Source organism: Neohortaea acidophila (genome assembly GCF_010093505.1).
Source record: "Neohortaea acidophila strain CBS 113389 unplaced genomic scaffold BDY17scaffold_6, whole genome shotgun sequence".
Taxonomy (NCBI): Eukaryota; Fungi; Ascomycota; class Dothideomycetes; order Mycosphaerellales; family Teratosphaeriaceae; genus Neohortaea; species Neohortaea acidophila.
In genome coordinates this window covers 449589-467811 of record NW_022985515.1, presented here as the reverse complement: position 1 = coordinate 467811, position 18223 = coordinate 449589, and the positions used below count along the sequence as shown (strand labels likewise).

The following is an 18223-nucleotide window of genomic DNA, read 5'->3' as shown; positions in this document are numbered from 1 at the left end:
TCACCATCACCATCACGAGTCTATGCTCACCAGACAAAAGCATCATGCATCCGTAAGACCGGTGAATGTATCTTCATACCTTTCAATTCATTCATCACAGACTTCCAAGCAAGGTGAACGGATGGTTCAGGATCGAGACTGGAGGATGGCAACTGGCCACTTCCCTACAATTCACTCCTTCCTTCCTCCAATGATCACAGCTTGTTCTATCTTGGATTGCGGTACCTCACTTTCATCTTGCTCTTCACTTCATTGCATGCACGCATTTTCTTCCAGCACATTTCCATCTCTTCTCGTCTGTCCATCACACCATCACAATAGCAGCATTTCAACTCCAAACAAGATTCACAAGTCCTATTCCACTCGCTCACCATGTCCTCCCCAGCCTCCATCAGAAAAGACAGCAAAGACAACAACGCCAACAACAGCCCCAACAAACCCCCCGACTTGGACCTGCTGAGCATCCTCTACCGAAACCAATCCCCCACCCTCCCACAACTAACCGCACACGTCAAAAGCCTGGCCGAATACGTCAAAGACCTCTCCGCCTACATCGCAGCTGAAGCCAACACAGCCCCCACCCCCTCAAACTCCGCCCCAACCACGCCCAGCAAACCGAGCGAAACCAACGCCAGCACCAACGAAAGCACCACCACCACCATCCCCGACCCCAACACAAACGAAGACCCAAACGACATCATGCTCGCCCTCGCCCCCGTCCTCAACGCCCAACTCTCCACCCTCAACACCGTCGAAGAAACGACCAACGACTGCTTCAAACTCTGCACAGAACTCGTCGTCGGCGTCTCGAAAGCGATGCAAGCGAATTGTCAGAGTTTCACCCTGAAATTGGAAGGCATGGAGCGCGAGGTGCAGGGGGTCAAGAAGGGGTTGATGGAAATTGCGATGAAGCTTGGGGCGGGGGCGGTGAAGGGGATGGTGAAGCTGGAGACGGAGGCGAGGAAGGCGGAAGAGGCGGCGGTGCCGTTGAGGACGCTTGTTGGTGCTGCGGGGCCGAGTCGGGGGAAGAAGGGGAAGGGGAAGGGGAGGAGGCGGTGATTCTTTTCTTGGATGGGGGGTTGCTTGTTGGGTATGAGCGTTCGTTTTGTCTTGGTCATGCCATTACTGGTAACCCGAGTCTATTCCCAACGCCAATGGAAGTCTCGCTATGCACCACCCCATCAAGCGGGGAGGAAAAAATCCATCTATCTAATGCGATCCAGCCGCGCGCGGTTGACGGCAATCTGATCATCCACCCGATCCGTCTTGTCGATGACACGAGTCAAATGCCTATTTTGACTCTCAATCTCCTCTCCCATCGCCTTTCCGAGCGCATTAAGAGTTTTGGCGCTGCGATGAATGGCATCCCTAGTAGATCCACCACGTTAGCAAAGTCCAACATCCCCATCAGCAAGCAACAACGACCACTCACAAATTCTCATCAATCTCATTCTCCATCTCCTCGTCCTCACTGTCCGCCTCAAACTGATACTTGGCCCGCTCCGCCAAATTCTTCGCGCCCCCCGGCCGGATCAAGTTCCCATTCAGGTCCCTCGCCTGCCGCTCCGCCCTAGCAGTAGAGCTAAACGCCGCCGCCTGCGTGGCATCCCTCGTCTCGCGCTCCTGCCTATTCCGCTCCAGCGCAAGATTATTCGCCGCCTGTTCGCGCTTCTTCGCCGTAAAGGGGTTCGCGACGTGCACGGCGAACATGCTGCGATTCAGCGTCTTGAGCTCGCGCGCCTTCTCCTCCGCCAGCACGTTCTGGCTGGACGCAAGGTCGAGGTTGCGCTCGGTGTTGTGGATGCGTTCGCCCTGCGCGCCCAAGCGGGCGAGCGTGTCGCGCCCGATTTGCTCGGATTGCTCGGCGATGCGGCGCGCGTTGCGCGTCGACGAGATGTCTTGCTGCTTGATGAAGCGGATTTCTTGCTTGCTTGCGTTGACGTCTTCTTCCTCTTGCTCTTCGGCGGTGAGCTCGCGGTCCGGGGCGGGGCTGCCGTAGCCGCCGTGCAGGTCGCTGGAACCGTAGCCGCCTGCATTGGAGTAGCTGGCATCGCCACTGGTGCCGTAGGGCTGCGCGGAGGTGGGGGCAGGCTGGGCGGCTCGTTTCGGGGCGTCGCCGAACAGGGCGTTGCGGCCGGCGTCGGTGCTTATGGTGTCTTGACTGTTCCTTCGCCCCATCCCGCCATACCCTCCCTGCCTGCTGGTTTGCTGGGGGTTCCCATTGCCGTACGGATCACTGCCGTATCCGCCTCCTTGCCCGTAGCTGCCACCGGCCTGAAACCGGGCTGATGGACCACCATACCCTGCTGGAGGGCCGGGGGACTTTTCATATCGATTGGGAGGTTGCTGACTTTGACGTTCGTCCGGGAAGCCGGAGTCGCTGTGCAGAGTCAAGCTTCCAAAGGACGAGGTGGGCGGCTGGGTGAGGGAGGACTGTGATCGGGCGTAGGGGTCGTTGGCACTAGCTGCAGTGGCATAGGGATTGGCGTTGTTGCCCTGCGAGGCGTAGGGGTTGTTGGACGGCGCCGGGACGGCGTAGGGGTTGTTCGTAGGCGGCTGGGGGGATTTGGAGAGTTTGCTGCTGCTTTTGCCAAAAAGGGAGGACTTTTTGGAGTCGAGGTCTCCCTGGTCGCTCTTCTTCGATCCGAAAGGCATGATGTGATGTTGTATAGGTTGTCGAAGTGCAAGTGTTTCCGCCTGGGGGGGAAGAGGATTGCGGAGGTTGAAGGGGGATCTGCAGGGTCGGGAAAGCTGCTGGCTGAAACGTCAACCGGTGGCGCAGCCCGAAACATGCAGCACGTGCAATTCGAACAAAGACGCAACGATGGCAGTGCATTGATCCCACGAACAGAAATGTACGTTGTTTGGAGGTCAATAGTCATACAATCTACTTCTATACATATATGTGCCAGCCCGTCCGTCGCTCAGCTCAAGCAATCTTCTTCACCTCCACTTTCTTCTCCTTCGCCAACTTCAGCGCCTGCTCGACCAGCCTCACGCCTCTCCTCGACACGACCACTCTGCTGCCCAAAAGCGCAACGCCAGTTAACAGCGCCAGAGCTCCAGCCTGATGTGCAGCAGCGAGCGGCGTGGGCACTAGATACCACAGCGTCGTGATCCCCAGCGTCACCTGCAGGAGAGCAAGATGCACCACGCCACGCGTAGCCTTGCTCACCTCCCGAGGCATCGCCGCTCGCACCCGAGGGTTGAAGCGGCTGTATGCCCAGAGTCCGATGATGGCGCAGAACGAGGTGGTGGCGAGGATGCGGTGGTCGAGCTGCACCAGCACCGGGTTTTCCAGCATGTTGCGCCACACTAAGTCTTTTTCATCCGGTCGGTGCGAGTAGAAGGAGTCCAGCATTTCGCGCTTTGGTGGGATGAGTCCTTGGCCCATCCAGGGGAAGTCGTTGTAGATGAGACCGGCGTCGAGGCCGGCTACCAGTGCGCCCGACATGGCTGTCACAAAGACAAGCACGCTCAAAGGCCCGACTAGACGTCGAAAGGGCATCAATTCCGGCTTGCGCAAGGCGTTGAGCACGTTGATGGCTTCCGACGGCTTCTGCGACCACCGATGCTCCCGGAGTATTGATAGTCCGTTCCACACCATGGCCAGATACACCGCAAACGCCGTGCCCAGATGCGCCGCCAGTCGATACTGACTGACGCGCGGATGCTTCCCCTGCTCAAACAAGTCATCCTTCAATCCGCTCTTCACCATCCACCACCCCAAAAATCCCTGAAACCCAATCATCCCGCAGATACCCGTCAACTTCCACGCCATACCCGGTGTGACCCTTCTCCGAATGACAAAATACGCCGTCGGCAGCAGAAACGTCACTCCCACCACCCTTCCCCAGAGCCTGTGAGTCCACTCCATCCAATAGATCTGTTTGAACTCCTCCAAATTCATCCGCGAGTTCAGCATCTTGAACTCCGGACTGAGCTTGTACCGCGCAAACTCCTCTTCCCAATCCGCCTCGTGTCGCGGAGGCAGCGAGCCTGTGACAGGTCGCCATTCTGTTATGCTTAGCCCGGACTCGGTGAGACGTGTCAGGCCGCCAAAGACGACGATGCCGAAGACTGAAGCGGCGCTGCCGAGAAGCCAGTAGGCGACGGATTTGTGGGAGGTCTTGGGCCAGGAGGATTGGGAGGTTGAGCGAGAGGCGCTTTGGATGGCTTGGTTGAGCGCGGAGGTGGTAGGAGAGTTAGGAGCGATGGACGAGGATTGATGTCTTCGGAAGGCATTGAGGAATGGTGTTTGGCGGGTGGATGTAAATTGCTTGCGGGCTTTGCTCTGGTGCTGGAGACATCTCTTGCAGACGAAGGCTTCTTCGAGGATCCGACTGGCTTTTGAGGCCAATCTGATGCGGAGCGGCGAGAGAAACATTCTCAGCGGCTCGAAGGACGCGGGTCCTTGTTTCGTGAGCTGCGATGCCGATGGAAGGATAGCTGCAAGCGCAAGTTGCGGCGAAGAACAATGAGTGTATGAAGCGTGCATCGGGTGGAGTCTCGGCGTTTGCTTTGACTTTGCGCCGCGAAACTCTGTCTGCCCAGGGTCGCTATCGATAAGCAGGGCAGGGTCACGTCACAAGACGTCCTCACCGGCAGCACACTCCAGACACATTAACGGACACTCTTCCGAGCCGGATTTGCCTGCTCCTGTCGTGGACGACCATCTCTCCAAGCGCTGCCAAGGACAAGTCTCCTCCTCCTGCCGAATGCCCCGCTCTAGCTGGCATAAAGCCAGGTCAACAGGCCATCCTCCGATCTCGACCCCAATCCTACGACAAACCTGATTCCGTCGTTCCCGCAAGATGGAGGGTGATAGCCACCAAAACGATCGCTCCTTCTTCAACACCCCTCACCATCCCGAACAATCCACCTCGCAAACATGGAACTTCGACCCCGTCACCCCGCGTGCATCCTCCTCGTCCTCCCCATCTCACAGATCGGAGACACCCAGAGCAAGCCGGCCATCCAACACCAGCATCCCCCGCGCCCTTTTCCCCTCCACTCCCACCTCAATATTCGGATCGGCCGACCCTCGCCCCATGCAAGGACAGAATGGTCCAACTACACCGCCTCCCCATCAACTGCCACCCCCGCTCGCACTGGCACGGAGTCCGCCAAGCTCCGACACCTTCCTGCGCACCTCCTCCATTCCCACCCTCCCTGGCGCTGTAAAGAGCAGGGATAGCTGGTATGAAGAAGACGACGTCAACCTCATGCACTCTCAGCATCTTCCCAAAGCCGAGAAAGATGCCGATGATCCAACCAATCCGCCTTCCTCTCCCTCAAGAACTACTCTCGATCGCTATGATTCCACTACCTTGACGACGCTAAGCCGCTTGTTCGCCGTGCGAGCGCCAGAGTCTCCAGAGGCATCACGTACCCCCTCCTACAACAATCCCTCCAAAGCATGCCCTCCCTACGCAAGGAACATGGCAGGCCAGACCGCCGCTCTCCCTGACCATCTCTACGCTCGTGGCCTCCTCGAAGGGCGACACAGCGACATTACCGTCCACGCCTTCGGCAAACAATACCATCTCCATCGCTTGATCCTCGACCGCGCCCATTTCTTCCGCAGCGCCCTCACCGAGCCTTGGCTGGAAGCCAATGCAAAAGAGACCACGCTGCATCCCGAGGACCTCGACCCGAGCATCACGCAAAATAGCTTTGAACTCGCGCTTAAGCGTCTCTACGGCTGTGGCAACGACTACGAGGAGGATCAAAATGCCGTTGGCCTCTTCGCCACAGCCTGTTGGCTGGAAATGCCGGATCTTGTCGAGGCTTCCGTCGAAAGCATGCTGCGCCAAATGGTTCCCGAGACTCTATCACCATTGATCAAGCTCGTCACGAGTAATTACTACGGCCGGGCGGGCGACAAAGTGCTTGCAAGTGCGAAAGCGATGCTGTGTAGGGATGGTTGGAAGATGCCGCTGAGCTGCTGGGACGGTATCCCGGCCGACATTATCCGAGAGATTGTAGGCGGTGACGGCTTCTTCATCGACGGTGAATGGGATCGTTGGGTACTGGCTAAAAAGCTACTGGACCGAAAGCTGCATAAGCACGCCTTGGACGCTGGATTGTACGAGACGCACAAGGGGAGAAAGACGGCGATGAAGGCGCCGGACTCGGCATATTTGACCACTGTGCGCTTCGATTCTGCCTATAGAAGGAATAGAGCTGCTGGTAGCCGAGCTGTACCGGACAGACTGCACCGCTGGGTTACGCTCTACACGCTTCCCGATGTCGAACCATTGTTAGTTCTCCTCGACGAAGGCATCCACTACCTCCATCTGGATTTTGAGCAGCTACAATCTATCCGAAACACGCGTGACGCTCTCGGAATCCCTGTCGTTCCCGAGAAAGTCATTAGCAATGGACTTTGGCAACAAATGGAGCTTCGGCAAAGAATAATGAATGCACGCGACACTGACATGGAGTTGAAGTTATCGGTCAGATGCGCCGAACAGGTCCCCATCACTGAGACGAACGAACGCACGATGGACGTTCCCGAGCCCACGTCTCAACAGCCATCATCCAAAGGCAAGGAGAAAGTGCAGGATGTGCCCGAAGCCGTGGAAGATGAGAATTCAGAGAGCGGAAGCTGGGACGGTAATGGAAAGCCCAGAAAGTTCTGGATTCCAACTTCCGACGCAAATATCATCATGGGCGGCAATGCAGACCCCGTCATTGCCACTTCCAACAACACCACTCTCCAGCGGCGGGCGAGCAGACTGTCCTCGACCATTCAGCCCGAGGATGTGCAGTGGGCTTCTGATTTCGCCGCCGTGACATCTCAACCCCGCCACCTTCCGACCTCTGGGGACAATACAGCGCCTCAAACGGATGGCGGCGCGCGCTACACGCATTTCCCTCCTTTCCGTTTCGCTGCCGAGTTCCCCAATCCCAGGTTGCTGAAGGAGAAGAAGCGCGTGTACAGTCGCACTGTCTTCTACGCCGGCAGTCTGTGGAACATCTACATTCAGAAAGTCAAGTCTTCCCGCACCACGCAGCTCGGCGTGTACCTGCATCGAGCAAAGGAACGAGAGACGGAGGAAGTCATCGCGGGGACGGCGGGCTTAGCGCAAGGAAGTGTGGACGAACGAATTGGACAGCTGGAGCGATCGATGATTCTGGGCTCGGAGCAACGTGAGCGCTTTCAGCGACGTACGGCTGTGCTGAGCAGCGATCCGCTGGATGGCGAGGGGGCGGAGAGCTCTGGCAGCGCGGGCGATACAGAGAACACCCTGCTCGAGAGCCGCTCAAATGCGAGACAGGAGATGATGCGCGGACTCGGCATCCGTCCGCGGCAGCGTAGAAACGATGCCATCCATGATGACACCACACGCCAAACCACCGCATCCGCAGAAGGACATTTCGCCGCAGACGATAGCGCATCCCACCAAACCAACTCCAGCAGCAACCCTCTCACCGCCGCCGCAGCAGACATCTTCACCCCAGACAGCCACACAGACGAAAGCTCCTCAGAAGAAGACGAGACCCGGCGCGCCACCAACGCCTCGCGCCGCGCCCACATCCCCACTCTCCCGCCCTACGTCGACGCCCGCCCCACGATCAAAACGTACTTCAAAATCTACTCGCCCAGCCGCGGCGGCAGGATGTTGTCTGTGTACGAGTCTGCACCCGACAAGTTCAATTTCAGCCAGTCGTGGGGGTGGAAGAGTAGCACGTTGATGCTGGATGAGGGGCTTCTGGGCGGTGGGGGTGCGGCTGCTGGTGGCGAGAGATCGTCGGACGACATGATGGATGGTAGACGAGTGGGCGGGGGCGGGATGCAGGGCAAGGGCGATGGGAAGTTGCGGTTTATGGTTGTTATTGGGAATATTTAGTCCTTACCTTACCTTCCTACACGAATGAAATGACCGAAATAAACCCCCTACTCCTTGGCCTCATTCACTCAAACGCGTCTCTTTCCAAACCACAAGGGGATTCGAGGTTCTGGAGCGGGAGTGAAGTGGAGTGAATTTGTGAGTTGCAAGACGAATTTGTCTGGTATGTGTGCGTATATACAGGCATCGTGGAGCAGCGACGAGATCCGAGAAAAACTAGCTCAAGAGGTATTCCCCCAAGACAAAGCAAAAAGCACGGCAATTCAGCAGTCGTCAAGATCGTCAGGAAGACATGACCCTCCAGCACTCCACTCCACTCCACTCCGCTTCTCCCGTTCCACGACGACCCGCTCAGTTCTTCACCTCCGTCACCTGCTCGGAAACAGAGCCGCCCTTGTTGGCGACGGAGAAGCGCTTCATCCCGGCAATCGAGTCGCCGCGATCAATGCCGCCAGTGAAGCCCTTGACCGTGACGGAGCCCACGCTGCCGCGACGGATAGTCTCCATAGCAGCGGCGGACAGCTTGCGCTCGTCGTAGTGGGTGGTGACGGGGACGCCGCCGACGGCACCGCCTTCGAGGGAAGTGGCGATGACGGCCTCGCCCTTGACGCGCAGGATGTGCATGCCGTGCGAGTACCAGGAGTACGCGACGTACGCGAGCACGACGACGAAGCCGCACGTCGGCACGAGGTAGGAGATGCGCGTGTTGTACTTGTCGGCGATGGCGCCCTGGATGGGAGGGAAGACGGCGCCGCCGCTGACGCCCATGACGAGAATACCGGCACCGCGGCGAGTATGGCGGCCGAGGTTGGCGGTTCCGAGCGTGAAGATGGATGGGTACATCGGGGCTTCCCAGAAGAAGACGGCGATGAGGACGCCGACGGCGGCGGTGCCGGTGCCGGCGGAGCAGTAGGCGGTGAAGGCGATGGCGAAGACGGCGTAGATGGTGATGAGGAAGTTGGACTCAAAGACCGTCGCGAGCGCGGTGGAGATGAAGCGGCCGACGGTGAAGGTGATGAGGCCGTAGGAGAACAGGCGGGAGGCCTGGGCGTTGTCAAATGACGCATTCTCCGTCGCGTAGTTGATGAAGAAGGAGGCGATGGTGACTTGCGAGCCGACGTAGCAGAACTGCGCGATGAAGCCGAAGATCATGTTGTACTGCTTGTACAGCGGGCGGTCGCCGATCACGTTGCCGTATTGGTCGACGCCGACTTCGAGAGTCTCCTCGGTCACGATGCTGCCGCGGCGGACTGCGGTCTCCTCGACTTCAGGGAGCTTGGCGAAGAAGAAGAGGACGCCGACGACGGCGCCGAGACATGCGACGGCGAGGTAGACGTATTGCACGTTCACCAGGTTGTTGTTGCTCGAGCCGCTGAAGAAGGCTTTGGAGGCGATGAGGGGACCGACGAAGGAGGCGACACCGTTCCAGGACTGACAGAACTGGAGACGAGGGGAGGCGGTTGCTGGGTCTCCGATGACGACTGCGTAGGAGTTGGCGGAGGTCTCGAGGGTGGCAAGACCACAGGCGCTGGGCAGTGTTAGCAGACTAAATCTTGGTGCTCGGATGGAGGTGCCAACTTACAGGACGAGTGTGCAGACGAGGAAGCCACCGTAGATGCCGAGGTGGTTGGTGGGCGTGATGAAGTGTGCTACGGGCCAGAAGAAGATGGCTCCGACCGAGTAGAAGGACAGGCCCATGATGATGGTGAACTTGTATCCCTTGCGCTTGAGGACTTCGGCAGCGACGGGCGAGAAGCAGAGGTAACCGCCACCAAAGTACATGACCTGGAGACCCGTGGACTGGAGCTTGGAGATGTCGAGGACCTCCTGGAAATGTTTATTCAGGACATCCAGAAGGCCGTACGAGAAACCCCAGAGGAAGAACAGCAGGGTGATGAGGAAGATTGGAAAGATGAGCTTGCGGCCGGTCAAGAAGCCTCCCTGAACGGGCGCAACATTCATGGGAATGCCGCCGCCTGCCATTTTAGGGGATGCGTGCGGTTGTTGCTTGATGTGTAGTAGAGTCGTGCGTCGAACAATCGAAGGAGTAGGGGTGGTTGATCGATAGTCTCAAGTGACTGAGAGTGGCAAAGGGAAGGACGGCGAGGTATAAGAGGAGCGAGAGCGGTCGGCAATCGTAACTGCTTTCCGAGAAGATCGATTGAAAGAGGGGAAGACGGCTCGAAAATGCAGGGCGAATGAATGAAGATCGTATCGAGTAGCGAAAGGACTCGATTGGTGGGAGGGGATGAGGAGAGGAGTGACTGGATGAGACTTACATTTGCAGGCGCGACGGGCAGATCTTATACTTGTTCTGTTCGCGCGCGGGAGGAGGTGTGGAGGCCCACGATCCCCGGACGGAATGTGGATGAGGGCCTGGAGACGCGATGGCGCTCAATGAAAGACGTCGTTGATGCGGTCTGGACGGGCGATGCGCCGGCGCAAGCGTGGTGGCAAGGCGCTGAGTGATCTCCCGCTAATGCACAGACGCCGCCCAAGAGGGCAGGGATGGGGCACGGCTCGGTCGAGAGTTTGCGAGCTTGGCCTGTTAATCGGTCCTTTTTCCCCAGCTTCACGTGATGTGCGGCGGATGAGGAGGGTGTTGTGCGGGCAAGCTTGGGCGAGGTGTTGGTGGGAGCGGAGGCAATTGACGGCATCTGCACCAGCCAAGGCGCCGTCCGTGTGGCGTAATTCTGGATCTTGGTGCGGCCAGAGAGCCGGCCAACGTGTTGTGCTGCATGCCCACAAGGCTGTTGAATAATCGCACCGGGGCCTCTGTGAAATGAGCGGCAGTCTGGAGCCATAGATGCCCCCGCCGATGCTGCGAAGATGCTCCATCACGATTAAAGTGGGGAGAGGGATAGACGGTGGAAGATCGCGACGAGGAGGTGCAGCCTGTCCAGAGTCCTCCTTTGCCCCGTCCCGTCGATTTCGCGACACTCATCAGTCACATGCCTGCAGAGCCTCGGATGAATAGACAGTCGCCGAGGATCGACAGCTTGAGATTCACCAGACAGGCAGAAGATCGTCCTCGGAGTGCGGGTGTGGAAACAACGCGGGCAGAAGCTCGATGCACCCCGCGCGCCTCGATGTGCGCATCTCCGGCCGCCGGGTGGCGGAGATTGAAGGTGGGGAGAAGGGCCGCAGGCGGGAATGCGGTGAAGTTCTAGCGCGTTTCCAGAAGCCTTCCTCAACCGGTCTGTGAGTCGCATCGGCCCTTCTCTGCCTCTTGGCCGCTTGAATGCTTATCCCTCCCAGCCGTGCGCCGCACTAGCTCGCTGCGTCGGCGTTTGAACGGCAGGAAGAGGCGAATAGACCGTGGGAGTCTTGGACGCCACAACCCCATCCACCACCCCTCTCCAGGATGATGAAGCGCGATCACGAGGGCATTATCGGCTAGTTTGACCGGTGCAATGCAGTACCTGCAGGGACTCGACGTGTCAGAGTTGCCGATGCTCGGCATTGCTTGGAAACGTACAAGGCTGGCTCGCGCTCGCTCTCAACACCCCCAGTTCGACCCACAGCCTTTGTATAGCATCGAATCCAGACCATGACCGTGCTGCCAACGGACACTCACGCCACCAGCTCAACATCACTTCGTTTCCAGTCCATGACTACATCATTCACGGACACCACGCCACCTCAACATGATCACTTCCTCGATGGTCCTCTGACGACAATGACACCACCGCAAGGCTCCACTCGCCATCCCTGCTCGCGCAAAGCCTTCGAGACAGCAGGTCCAAGCTTGCCTCTCCCACCTTCGCTATGCCTTCCAATGCCCACGATTATCCTGTACCCCGCCTGACGCTCTCCGACCCCCACCCTTCCGTTCACTCGACTCTCGCCCAGCCCCTCCCACCACTCCTCCACCCTGTCCAGCGCGATGCGAACGCCATTAGCGACGTCGATGCCGTGCAAGTCGACCTGCGTGGACGTGGACTGCTTCGCTGCGATGTCGTCTGCAACGCGCGCGGATGCCCTGGCGGAGAGCGCGCCGGATTCGCGGGCATTCTGGCTGTAGACTGCGATGGCGCCGTTCATGAGAGGGTTTGACTTCGCTTTGCGACGCGCTGCTTGAGCTTGCGAAATGGCTGCTGCTCGCGCGAGGTCATATGCGTCTCGGCGGGCGATGCTCGACCTGAGATCTGAGCTTGGATGGGGAGATGATGCTGTAGACCTGGATGTCGGAGCGGTGTATATCCAGTCGTCGACCTCGTCAAGGTCGGACGGCTTGGAATAGCTAGGCAAGAGTTGGATACCACCGAGCATACTTGGCGATTTCGTTGTGAGAGCCTCTGTGAGTTCACGAGCGGTGATTGTGGATGGGTGCGTGAGTCGCACAATCGTGTGCAAGTCGTCGGCCGAGACGGTGGGGAACTCGCTGGCCAGCTCCTCCGCTCGCGAAGATTCGATTTTTGAATCGAGGGCGAGCGCCTTGCTCTCTTCTCTCGAGACGCGCAAGAGAGCTGCAATCGTCTTGGGGATAGACGCGCCGGCTTCGTAGTACATCGACGTGACTGTGGCGCTCTTGATCCCCATGCGAGAAGCAATGAACTCGACATCTTCGGCCGCAGTCTTCCACCTGTTGGTCGCTGGCGCCGGACTCGCCTCCTGGGACTCTGTAGTCGAGCCACTCCGCCTCTCGCCCATCTGTTTACCACGATTGTTCTTCGATCGACCCTTCCGACCGCGGCGTACGTGATTGTCCTCAAAGAAGCCATCGATGCCTTTAGCATTTGCAGGATCTTCGCCGAAATAGACGTGATTGAGTAGTTCATCCATGGCCGCCTCCCATCGGCCATTGCATTTGCGCAGAGTATACTCGATGCTGTACTGGCTGACATGTTTGCCGAACAAGTCTCGTAGGAGCTTGATCTTCGTCTCGTCGTCTAGACTCTCCAGATTGACCTCTTCCGGTGCATCGTGAGTATCGGAGCCATCATCTCCGAGGTCCAGAGAAGACATTTCATTCGACAGGCTGGAGCGTTCTGTCCCTCTCGACTGGGTTGGGTCGGCATGCAGTTGGCCAGCATCACTGCGATCACTGTCCACGCTCTCATCCAGTCCGCCTGTACCAGATGCATCAAATCCCGCAGCAGCCTCCAGAACCGCCGATTCCTTCAGCTCGTCCAACGTAGTGTGCGCCGTTTGCAGGTCTTCCGGTTTCGACAGGTCAAAGTCCGACAGAATAGCCGATAACAAAGCTGGATCGATGGGAGGGCAATACTGCTCCTCCAGCGCCGCACGCAGGTCCTCATCCATCTTCGATATCCTGATACACGGTTCTTGATGCAGGTCTGCGGATGAAGATCATGATGCTAGGGAAGTAGTAGGGGACATTGGAGAGGCCGGCGGGGAGATGTGTCTGCGATGCGAATTTCATGAAAGTGTCCTCGGGTGATTGCAGGAGAATGAGATGACTCTGAATTTGATTAGGATGGTTGTTTGGGTGTGGTGTGTGCATCATGACTTTTTGCCAATTGCGAGAGATGGAGAGGTGACATCAGCAAGCGGACGGCGGGTCTTGGCGGGGCATTGGAATGCGAAATGCCTGCTCCGCGCCGGTACATGCAGACAAGCATTATCGAACTGAAATGAGACGGTGTATTGCGTTTTCTGACTCGTTCCCATGCATCTATGGCTGATTCTTTTATCTTCGCGAGGTATTGCGCCTCGTTGAGTGCGGAAGGTGTGCTGCGAGTAGGTGAAACCACAGCTCGGCCCATCTCATTCAGCAAGACCTCCCGTCCTTGCGTGAAGTTGTAGCACGTCTAGACACTCCTAGTATTCTCCTCCTCAACTCATCCGTGAAACGCAACAGAACTACACCCTCCCCTCTCCTACCAAACAAACCCAAGCCCTCACGTCTTCCCCGCCTTAGGCGCACTCCCATGCCCACTCCCCCCCTGCCGTTCCCCTTTGCCAGCTCCATCCTCACTCTTCGACCCCTGCGCCCCGCCCGTCTGCGGATCATTCGTCGTATTCGCCGTCTTGGAAACGGGGCTCGTGTCCGCCACCTCGCCCTCCTTGGCCTCCTTGCCCGCTGACTCTTTCTGCTCTTCCGGCCGCGTGGTTTTGGGGTTGAAGGCCTCGGAGGAGCCGCCTGCGGTTAGGCGGGCGGAGTGCGTGAATTGTCGGGCGGAGGGGTGATGGGGTGTGCGGAGGCGGGCGCTGAGGGTGAGGGTGAGGGGTTGGAGGCGGCGGGGGAGCATGGTTTTTGGCGCTGGGTGGGGTGGGGTTTGAGAGTGGTGGGTAGAGTCGCGAGTGAGGTTTGTAGCTTTGCTGTTGTTTGGAGAAGGAGTGAAGGTGTATGGTAGGACTTGGGACTGGGAGAGTTGGTAAGGAATAGTTTCACTGAAAGCACCTGACCCGAGCTCCGGACGGGCGAAATGACGTTTCATTGACGTCGGGCTGAAGCGAGCAGCCGCGAAAGTCTGGGGGAGCGGAGACGATCGTCAGGCACATCTTCTCACAATACCGCAAACAACCCTTAAGTCCATCATTCAAATCGAAAAGTTTTTAGTGTCAGGTAAGGAGCGTAGGTAGTTGGAGTTCTCAGCATCCACAAACACATCCCCATCACCACGCGTCCCCAACTAATACACTTCAAGCACATACCTCCCCTCCTCCTTAAACCTCTCAATCTCCTTCTGCCCACTAACCTTCTTGCCCCCATTCGTCTTCCCCTCCACCTCAACCGCCTCCTCCAGCACAGCAGTAACATCCGGCACAGGCCACGTAGGTCCACACAAGTAAAAAGCGCCCTCGTTGCGCAAGTACGCCTTGCGGATATCCGACAGCGTCTGGCGCATGCGGTCCTGGATGTAGATCTTCTGCGGCTGGTCGCGCGAGAAGGCGCGCCCGAGGAGGGTGATGATGCCCGCATCTTGGTAGGCCTCCCACTCTTCGCCGTACAGGTACTCTTCGCGCTGGTGGCGCGAGCCCATGTAGAGGAAGACGTCGCCGATGGGCAGGCCTTGCTCGCGCTGCCACGCGCGCTCTTGCACGAAGGCGCGGAAGGGCGCGAGGCCGGTTCCCAGGCCGGCCATGATGATGGGTGCGGTCGTTTTGGGGGGCAACTTCATTACCGATGGCTTGACGGAGACGGTGACGGGGGCGCCGACGGGGAGGGCGTTGAGGTAGCGCGTGGCTTGGCCGAAGCGGTCGCGGCCTTTGGGGTCTGCCCAGTTGACGGTGACGATGAGCAGGCTGATGCTATTTGGCGTGACCTTTTGCGACGACGCGACGGAGTACTCGCGGCGTTTCATCGGGTTCACGATGCGCACAATGTCGTGGAAGCTGGGGTGCGCGGAGGGGAACTCGAGCAGAATGTCGGCGTAGGTGACGGTGTCGACCTCGGCGCGACGCTTCAGCTCTTGCACTGCTTCTTGATTGCCACCGGTGCCCAGAGCAAGCAGCTCCGTCTTTTCATGCTCGTCCGACGCGAATTCGCTGAGCGCCTCGTAAAAGCGCTTGGGCGGGCGACCGAAGATGTCGACATTCTGCATAAGTGATTGGTAGACCGTGCGGTTCTCCAGAATGCTCGGATCATCGCGGTTCTGCACCTCGACGATCTCGTCCGCATTCAAGCCGTACCATTTAATGAACTCCTCGACCTCAGCTTTATCATTCTCGGCATGAATACCAAGCGCCTCGCCGATTTCATACTTCAACCCGCTGTCCCCAAGATCGAATTCGATGTGGAAAATGTTACGATCGTAGGTGAGAGGAGTCAGTCGGCGATGCTCCTTGACATGCACAATGGCAGTCTTGACGCCCAGATCCGGGCGCAAAGCGGTAGACGTTCCGTACGCTTCCTTGAACGCCAGTCCCTTCGCAGCCGTGGTCCAAGTGCGCAAATACGAAGGTGGGGCTTCCTCGAGGTTCTCGAACGAGACGAAACTGTTGATGTTGAGATCCTCTGCAGAAGGAAGAGACACATTCTCCTCCACTTCCACCGAAAGCCAGTCCTCCGGAATGTCGATCTTCTTGAACGCGGCATCGAGGTCCTTTGCAAGAGCTTCGAGCGAGTCATCAGACGCACTCACTTTCTTCAAGCCGCTCTCGTAGATCTCCGGACGGGCGACCTTCAAGAAGGCGAGCTGGATGAGGTACGTCTCCAATGATGGGTCCTCCTCAACTTTGGTGCTCGCTTTAGGATCCAAGATGTACAAGTCGACCTTCTTCGCGGCCAGCGCCTTGCGCACGACAGCGGTGAGCTTCTTCTCCACATCCTCGTCCTTCCATTGCTCAGACTTGAGGATGATGGCGCCCTCCGGTTTCAGGCTGGCGAGAACATTGAAGCTTTGCAGCAACTTCTCGTCAGCCACCACGACAACATCAGCCTCCCTGATCCCATACGCAGCTTCGATGCTCTTTGAAGAGCACCTGACGTCGGTTCGCACGACGCCGCCTTGCGCGAGATTGTCGTGTCCATTACGGACCGCGACGTTCAGCGCTCCGTCATCGGCAAGCAACTGCCCGACCATCGGGGCTGCATCGGCAGTGCTGTTACCAGCCAGGTCCCAGAAGGTGTACTGTTTGGTATCGGCGCTGATGAGCTGAAGAGGCGATGCCTCTGCTGTCGCGGCTTCGGCTTCCCCGAGTTTGCGAAGAAGCGCCTCCATCTTCGCAACCGTCCAGACGGTCTCACGGGCATACTTGACGTCGTAGACATTTGGCTCCTTGCCGGAAGACATGCTCTGGAAATTGACGGCGGCCAACACGTCAGCGTAGATGCTGCTGTTGATGCTTGCATCGGTCACATTCACCTGGGTCTTGACCTGGCCGAGGACAGTAATGCGCTGCACAGTTGGAGGTAACGCGGACAGGAACTCTTCTTCGACGAATGGGCGGTAGACGCGAACGTTGATCACACCGATCTTGACGCCCTGGGCAGCCAGGGCATCGGCGATTTGGGCGGAGAGGCTTGCCTCAACGGTTCCGAAGACAACCATGACACTGGTTGGGGAAGCGTGGCCGTGGTACTCGAAGCACTTGTACTCCGTTCCGAGCTCCACGTTGAATGCCTGGAGGACGTTCAAAAGCTTTCCCTCGTCCGTCAGGCGCTTGGAAGACAAGTCGTCTTTCACATTCTCCAAAACGGCGTCGTAGACTCGCTTCAAGCCGGAGATGCTCAGCACGTCAACCACACGGGTAGTCTCACGGCCGACCGTAATTCCATCGTAGGTATGAATCGAAGGCAGCAAGGACGACAGGATGATGGACAGCAAAGCCATGTGCTGCGTCTCATACGCATTCTTGCTAGCGACAAGACCCATCCCAAGCTCTTCCGCCAAAGTCAAAGCCGAGCAATAGTCCGTCACGAGGCCGGCCTTCGTCTCCGCCGCATAGTCCAACGCAGCGACCTGCAAATTCGTAGGGTTCGCAACGTCGTACAGCAGCGCCAATTGATCCAGACACGGCCTCAAGTACTCCAGACTCGCCGCGCTAGCCACAACGGACTGCGGCACATGGCGCTTCTCGAGATCAAAGTCCGGGCTGAACATGTATCCCAAAGCCATTGCGCCCGCTCCCGTCCTCGTCTCGAGCGCCTGCACGCCCGTGACATCTCCATGGGCATTCTTGGCATTTTCCGCGGTCCAGGACTTGGCGGCGAGGTCGAGATCGAAGGACTCGGGGGAGTAGGTGAAGAGTTTATCGGAGAGGGCGTAGGTGACTTGTTGGACGAGCGTCTGCGCCGTCACGTACTTGGGCCCAGAGAGGGAGGGCAAGGCGACGTCTTGACCGAATGGGAGGGCGGTGGATTTCGAGATGTACTCTCTCTTGTCGGAGCCGGGAATGGCGGGCCCGGTGCCTTCGGTGGTTTGGAGCCGCATTGTGCAGTCCTGTCACCGGAATGATAGGATAGGGAGATGTAGTGGTTGTCAAAGGAAACCAACCACGGTGATTGTAGGGAGGGAAGAAACAATTGTGGTTGGCGATTAGAAAGCCGCCACGCCCCTCCGACCCCGGCCGAACAAATTTGTTCTGCACTTCTCGCGTCAGAGTGCGGCGAACCTTCCCCATCCGGCTCAACTCAAATACTTCGTCAGTCTGGACTCTTGGAACTCTTGGACTCTCAGACACTGCTCCTATTGCGTTGCGAAACCAGCGCAGGCTACTTTGGGTATCATAAATATGCCGCAAAACGCTTCGACGCTTGAAACCATTCCGTCGCCCGAAGGCCATCTTCTTTCCAATGCTTCCCCTCCGTCAAAAGGCCAAGGTAATGCAGCGTAGGCTAATACAACACAACACCATTCCAACCACTCATCCAGAAGCAACAACCACTTTCCCACGACGCTCCGAAGGCGTCGCGAGCAAGATGCCACGCAAGACCTTCACCGAGCTCGACGCCGACC

General features: G+C 58.0%; 8 protein-coding genes across 8 annotated transcripts; 2 read left to right on the top strand and 6 right to left on the bottom strand.

Moving 5' to 3' along the window:
- The first annotated feature begins 6 nt into the window (after window positions 1-6).
- Window positions 7-1243, top strand: BDY17DRAFT_160182 (uncharacterized protein). The gene has a single exon (XM_033729705.1). It carries the CDS (start codon window positions 373-375, stop codon window positions 1057-1059), a length of 687 nt encoding a protein of 228 aa, XP_033589016.1. The 5' UTR covers window positions 7-372; the 3' UTR covers window positions 1060-1243.
- Window positions 1206-2655, bottom strand: BDY17DRAFT_324728 (uncharacterized protein; the record flags this gene model as incomplete). The annotated part of the gene is made up of 2 exons (XM_033737252.1): window positions 1206-1368; window positions 1433-2655. The coding sequence occupies 2 exons, from the start codon at window positions 2653-2655 to the stop codon at window positions 1206-1208; spliced, it is 1386 nt and encodes a 461-aa protein (XP_033589015.1).
- A 206-nt stretch (window positions 2656-2861) lies between these two features.
- Window positions 2862-4551, bottom strand: BDY17DRAFT_298540 (cytochrome oxidase assembly protein-domain-containing protein). Its single transcript, XM_033733759.1, has one exon. The coding sequence runs from the start codon at window positions 4496-4498 to the stop codon at window positions 2930-2932; it is 1569 nt and encodes a 522-aa protein (XP_033589014.1). The 5' UTR covers window positions 4499-4551; the 3' UTR covers window positions 2862-2929.
- Window positions 4552-4614: 63 nt separating this feature from the next.
- On the top strand, window positions 4615-7984 carry BDY17DRAFT_298539 (uncharacterized protein). The gene has a single exon (XM_033733758.1). The coding sequence runs from the start codon at window positions 4815-4817 to the stop codon at window positions 7854-7856; it is 3042 nt and encodes a 1013-aa protein (XP_033589013.1). The 5' UTR covers window positions 4615-4814; the 3' UTR covers window positions 7857-7984.
- On the bottom strand, window positions 7983-10172 carry BDY17DRAFT_298538 (major facilitator superfamily domain-containing protein). The gene is made up of 2 exons (XM_033733757.1): window positions 9439-10172; window positions 7983-9384 (listed from the first exon to the last, which is right to left on the bottom strand). The coding sequence occupies exons 1-2, from the start codon at window positions 9837-9839 to the stop codon at window positions 8208-8210; spliced, it is 1578 nt and encodes a 525-aa protein (XP_033589012.1). The 5' UTR covers window positions 9840-10172; the 3' UTR covers window positions 7983-8207.
- Window positions 10173-11507: 1335 nt separating this feature from the next.
- On the bottom strand, window positions 11508-13121 carry BDY17DRAFT_252220 (uncharacterized protein; the record flags this gene model as incomplete). The annotated part of the gene is made up of 1 exon (XM_033731236.1): window positions 11508-13121. One exon carries the CDS (start codon window positions 13119-13121, stop codon window positions 11508-11510), a length of 1614 nt encoding a protein of 537 aa, XP_033589011.1.
- Window positions 13122-13442: 321 nt separating this feature from the next.
- Window positions 13443-14358, bottom strand: BDY17DRAFT_160146 (uncharacterized protein). The gene has a single exon (XM_033729704.1). The coding sequence runs from the start codon at window positions 14258-14260 to the stop codon at window positions 13721-13723; it is 540 nt and encodes a 179-aa protein (XP_033589010.1). The 5' UTR covers window positions 14261-14358; the 3' UTR covers window positions 13443-13720.
- Window positions 14241-17791, bottom strand: BDY17DRAFT_298534 (uncharacterized protein). Its single transcript, XM_033733756.1, has one exon. It carries the CDS (start codon window positions 17696-17698, stop codon window positions 14456-14458), a length of 3243 nt encoding a protein of 1080 aa, XP_033589009.1. The 5' UTR covers window positions 17699-17791; the 3' UTR covers window positions 14241-14455.
- Between the last annotated feature and the right edge of the window lie 432 nt (window positions 17792-18223).

What these genes read in the sequence shown, in the direction of transcription:
- BDY17DRAFT_160182 (XM_033729705.1), top strand. Translation starts at nt 373, where the DNA reads ATGTCCTCCCCAGCCTCCATCAGAAAAGACAGCAAAGACAACAACGCC.
- BDY17DRAFT_298540 (XM_033733759.1), bottom strand. Translation starts at nt 4,498, where the DNA reads ATGCACGCTTCATACACTCATTGTTCTTCGCCGCAACTTGCGCTTGCA.
- BDY17DRAFT_298539 (XM_033733758.1), top strand. Translation starts at nt 4,815, where the DNA reads ATGGAGGGTGATAGCCACCAAAACGATCGCTCCTTCTTCAACACCCCT.
- BDY17DRAFT_298538 (XM_033733757.1), bottom strand. Translation starts at nt 9,839, where the DNA reads ATGGCAGGCGGCGGCATTCCCATGAATGTTGCGCCCGTTCAGGGAGGC. An exon ending in CTCGTCTGCACACTCGTCCT is followed by an intron (nt 9,385 to 9,438) that starts GTAAGTTGGCAC and finishes AACACTGCCCAG; the next exon opens with CGCCTGTGGTCTTGCCACCC.
- BDY17DRAFT_160146 (XM_033729704.1), bottom strand. Translation starts at nt 14,260, where the DNA reads ATGAAACGTCATTTCGCCCGTCCGGAGCTCGGGTCAGGTGCTTTCAGT.
- BDY17DRAFT_298534 (XM_033733756.1), bottom strand. Translation starts at nt 17,698, where the DNA reads ATGCGGCTCCAAACCACCGAAGGCACCGGGCCCGCCATTCCCGGCTCC.